Source organism: Boleophthalmus pectinirostris, unplaced genomic scaffold, assembly GCF_026225935.1.
Source record: "Boleophthalmus pectinirostris isolate CB_2022bp ecotype Guang Dong unplaced genomic scaffold, ASM2622593v1 HiC_scaffold_22, whole genome shotgun sequence".
Classification (NCBI taxonomy): Eukaryota; Metazoa; Chordata; class Actinopteri; order Gobiiformes; family Gobiidae; genus Boleophthalmus; species Boleophthalmus pectinirostris.
Window position 1 is genome coordinate 41716560 of NW_026571190.1, and position 4700 is coordinate 41721259.

Consider the following 4700-nt stretch of genomic DNA (forward strand, 5'->3'; position numbering starts at 1 on the left):
AAGATTTTACTTTTCTTTTCCCATTTTACCACATTTTTTTTAGGTTTAAAATTTTTCTTCGTGGTTGGAAATCGTGACATCACAACCATAAAGTAGAGTGAAACTCTGCTCTAAATACAAACAACTAATGCAGTAATTTTGCATAAGTTTTAGTCCTGAACCAGGACTAAACCAGGACTGAACCAGGACTGAACCAGGACTAAACCAGGACTAAACCAGGACTGAACCAGGACTAAACCAGGACTGAACCAGGACTGAACCAGGACTGAACCAGGACTGAACCAGGACTGAACCAGACTGAACCAGGACTAAACCAGGACTGAACCAGGACTGAACCAGGACTGAACCAGGACTGAACCAGGACTGAAACCAGGACTGAACCAGGACTGAACCAGGACTGAAACCAACTGGACTGAAACCAGGACTGAACCAGGACTGAAACCAGGACTGAACCAGGACTGGAAACCAGGACTAAACCAGGACTAAAGGACCAGGACTAAGGACTGGAAACCAGGACTGAACCAGGACTAAACCAGGACTAACCAGGACTGAACCAGGACTGACCAGGACTGAACCAGGACTGAACCAGGACTGAAACCAGGACTGACCAAAACCAGGACTGAAACCAGGACTAAACCAGGACTAGGACTAAACCAGGACGACTAAACCAGGACTAAACCAGGACTAAACCAGGACTAAACCAGGACTAAACCCAGGACTAAACCGACTAAACCGACTAAACCAGGACTAAACCAGGACTGTTAAATAATAAACAGTCCTGGTCTGGTTCCGGACCTGGTTTAGTCCTGGACCTGGTTTAGTCCTGGTTCAGTCCGTTATCAATTTTATCCATTTTTCATTTAAACAAAAAAATCGAAAACTGAAAAAACAAATCTTTATCTGTTTTTTTTTTTTTTTTTTTTCATTTTGGTTTTGGAGACAAATAATGCATTTTGTTTGTTTTCTTATTTTTGATTTTATTTTGAAAAACAAATGTATGAATGACACACGGATCGTAACTGCTGAACATTCCTCCGTAGACATACATGCAGAAGAACCCTCCGGTGGTTGTATTGAATCAGTCACCACCATTTTCACAGTTTATTTTTCACACGTTTGTCTGGTGTTTGGTGTTGGAGACTTTCCTGAACCAGACGCCCTCAGGTGGACAACACGGGGAAAATGGAGTTCCAGGAGTTTAAGGTTTTCTGGGAGAAGATGAAGAAGTGGATTGTGAGTAGAAACACGGCGACGTGGTGAAGGTCCTGCTCACGTCTGGAGGCTTTGAGGCTTTGAGGATCTGTTCCTGTGTTTCAGATGCTGTTTTTGTCCTTTGACACTGACCGCTCCGGGAAGATGTCGTCCTATGAGCTCCGCAGCGCCCTCAACGCCGCAGGTACGGACCAAAGGAAGAAACACACCCACGCCAGCGTTCAGAAAGATACGAGGGGTGGGACAAAACTGTGCACACACGAGGAAAATGATCTCGTGAGATTTTTCCTCGTGTGTGTTTACATTTGGACTGGTTAAAAAAGGGTTGAACACTGGAGAGTTCACATTTTGAGAAGCCATAGTTCCAAAAAGCGATGCTAAAATAAATGCATAAGTACTTTAAATATATAAAAAATGTAAAGGCCAAAACTGTGATGAACTGGACGCCACAATTTACTTACAGTTTAATTATAATTGGTATCAAAACCTCATCTTGTCTCGATCTCGTGGACCTTATCTTGTGTCCCAGGCCGCTTTCACGCCGCTAGTTTAGATGATTTGTTCCAGGCAATAAAATAATTCTTCTGTAGCGTCTAGACTTCAGTGTGTTTCTCTCTCACCGGCAAACCAACCAAAACTAGTCTGACTGACGTTTATCCAAGGCTCATGTGCACAGCGGGTTCGACTGCACGTGGCTCGGGGACGTAGTAAGGGCGACCCCTCGGTAGTACGGCCGAGACACACCGTCCTGCTCGAAGACCTTCCCTTTCGTGGGGTACGGGTGGCTCGAACCTCACCTAAGAAGCTCCCTGGCCCGGGGAGCTCGGACTCGCAAACCTACAAACCGCCGACCACAGGGCAGGTCTCTGGACCCGACCCGGTCCCCGTCACACACTCAGTTGGGGATGGTGGAAATTGAGGACAGGAAGTCCTGGAATAGTTGGTTTGGACCTGAGTTGGCATCTCACCAGAAGGACCAGACCAGAGTTTGGCATTTGGGGCGGAGTCAAGCGACCGAGACCACTTTTTTTTTTTTTGCAGTCTCGGTCCGTTTGATTTAGAGCGGATCCGAGTGCGACTGAAGCTTTCACACCAACAAAAATGAACCAAACTAAGAGCTTCTGGTTCGAACGGAACGTTTGGTCCACCAACTTCTGTCGGTGTGAAAGAACCTTTAGTCTTTGGGAGAATTTTGTCTCGTCCCACCTGTGATAAATAATATGATAACTAGTACTGAAACTAGATACTCATTTTTCACAAGTATTGATATTAAAAAATAAATCCCATTGTCCCATTGTTGCCTGGTTTAGACCTGGTTTAGACCTGGTTTAGACCTGGTTTGAGGGATCACACAGATACAGCAGTGGAAGGTACCAAAGTACAGAAGTAAATGTACAAATTGTAGGTATCTGTACTTTACTTGAGTACATTTTACATTGGGTACTTTTTACTTCACTACACTTGAGTATGTGTATCTGTACTTTCTACTCCACTACATTTTAGATCTGGACTAAAAAGTAAAAAGTACTTTTACTTTAGGAGTGGAGACCTGCTGAAAAGGCTGAGACTTATTTTTAGCTCATTAAATTTGAGTTTCCGCCCCAACTTTGAACGACACAAAAACACAAAAATGACTAGAAAAAATAAGAAATCAATTAAATCACTTAAAATCAGTTGAATTCTTTATCAAAGTCACTACATTTCATCTTTTAATTGTTCTGAAAATAACTGCAAACTACTAGTATATTTTTAAACAGGGACTTTAATACTTTTTTCCATGTGACACTTTTACTTTAACGTAAGTAACTTTTGCCCCTGTATCTGTACTTTTACTTAAGTAACAAAAAAAAAGTACTTCATCTATTACTGCACAGACTTAAGGACACATGGGAACAGAAAAGAATGTTCTACCATTTAATGTTGAAAATCAAAGTACATTGTCTAAAAAAAACGTCAGAATAGTAGTAAAAGTATGGGAGCTGCCAGCCTCGATGAGCTTCATTTGCCTGGAGCTGTGGGCGACGTCGCGCTCGCTTCAGTCTGTGATCTCAACTTGTGCGTCACGGTAAAAGTTTTCATTTGAATTCTTCTGTGTTTTTGTCTCAGGGATGAAGCTGAACAACAAACTCTTGGCTCTGCTCGGGCTCCGATTCGCCGATAAGAAATACGACATCGACTTTGATGATTATCTCACCTGCATCGTGAGGCTGGAGAACATGTTCAGTACGTCGTCGCACAAAAAACACAACACAAAAATGACACACAACACACAAAATACAAAAATGTCACATAAAAAACAAAACACAAAAATGTCACACAAAAACAAAACACAACAGAAACAGAGTAATATGAGTCCTGTAAATACACACACTTCAAATTATTTTACTATAATATATATATTTTTTTCTATACAGGGTGTTTCCAGGCCATGGACAAAGAGAAGAGAGGACGAGTGCGAATGAATATGATGCAGGTAAGAACGTGTGGTACAGAGGAGGACAGAGGTACAGAGGAGGACAGAGGTACAGAGGAGGACAGAGGTACAGAGGAGGACAGAGGTACAGAGGAGGTACAGAGGAGGACAGAGGTACAGAGGAGGACAGAGGTACAGAGGAGGACAGAGGTACAGAGGAGGACAGAGGTACAGAGGAGGACAGAGGTACAGAGGTACAGAGGTACAGAGGAGGACAGAGGTACAGAGGTACAGAGGAGGACAGAGGTACAGAGGAGGACAGAGGTACAGAGGAGGACAGAGGTACAGAGGTACAGAGGAGGACAGAGGGACAGAGGTACAGAGGAGGACAGAGGTACAGAGGTACAGAGGAAGACAGAGGACAGAGGTACAGAGGAGGACAGAGGTACAGAGGAGACAGAGGTACAGAGGTACAGAGGAGGACAGAGGTACAGAGGTACAGAGGAGGACAGAGGTACAGAGGTACAGAGGACAGAGGACAGAGGTACAGAGGAGGACAGAGGAGGACAGAGGTACAGAGGAGGACAGAGGAGGACAGAGGTACAGAGGAGGACAGAGGAGGTACAGAGGAGGACAGACAGAGGTACAGAGGAGGACAGAGGTACAGAGGAGGACAGAGGTACAGAGGAGGACAGAGGGACAGAGGTACAGAGGAGGACAGAGGTACAGAGGAGGACAGAGGTGCAGAGGATGGACATGTATTTTACCACATAAACACATATTTTTTCTTGTGCAGTTCCTGATGTTGTCCATGAACGTTTAAAGAGAAACCAGAAGACAAAGATCACAACAACACAACAACAACAACAACAACAACAACAACAACAAAACTACTCCATGGTGCAAAGAGACAAGCTTTTATTACAATATTTTACATTTATTTTTCGTTTTTGGAGCATAGCACAACTGATGTTAAAATGTGGAAGGGGTAAAAACATTTTCAGAAATTATTTTTGTGTGATGAAGATTTTTTTGACTGTTCTTAAAAATGGAAATAAATTCAAATTGAGCCGTG

At 43.4% G+C, this 4700-nt stretch overlaps 1 protein-coding gene across 1 annotated transcript in view; it reads left to right on the top strand.

Moving 5' to 3' along the window:
- The window catches only part of capn9 (calpain 9), a 30838-nt gene extending 26138 nt beyond the window's left edge, over positions 1-4700 (top strand). The window contains exons 16-20 of the mRNA XM_055158521.1: positions 1165-1233; positions 1318-1396; positions 3319-3435; positions 3627-3685; positions 4422-4700. Coding sequence (XP_055014496.1) covers positions 1165-1233; positions 1318-1396; positions 3319-3435; positions 3627-3685; positions 4422-4448 — 351 coding nt within the window. The 3' untranslated portion in view covers positions 4449-4700. The remainder of the gene's footprint in view (positions 1-1164; positions 1234-1317; positions 1397-3318; positions 3436-3626; positions 3686-4421) is intronic.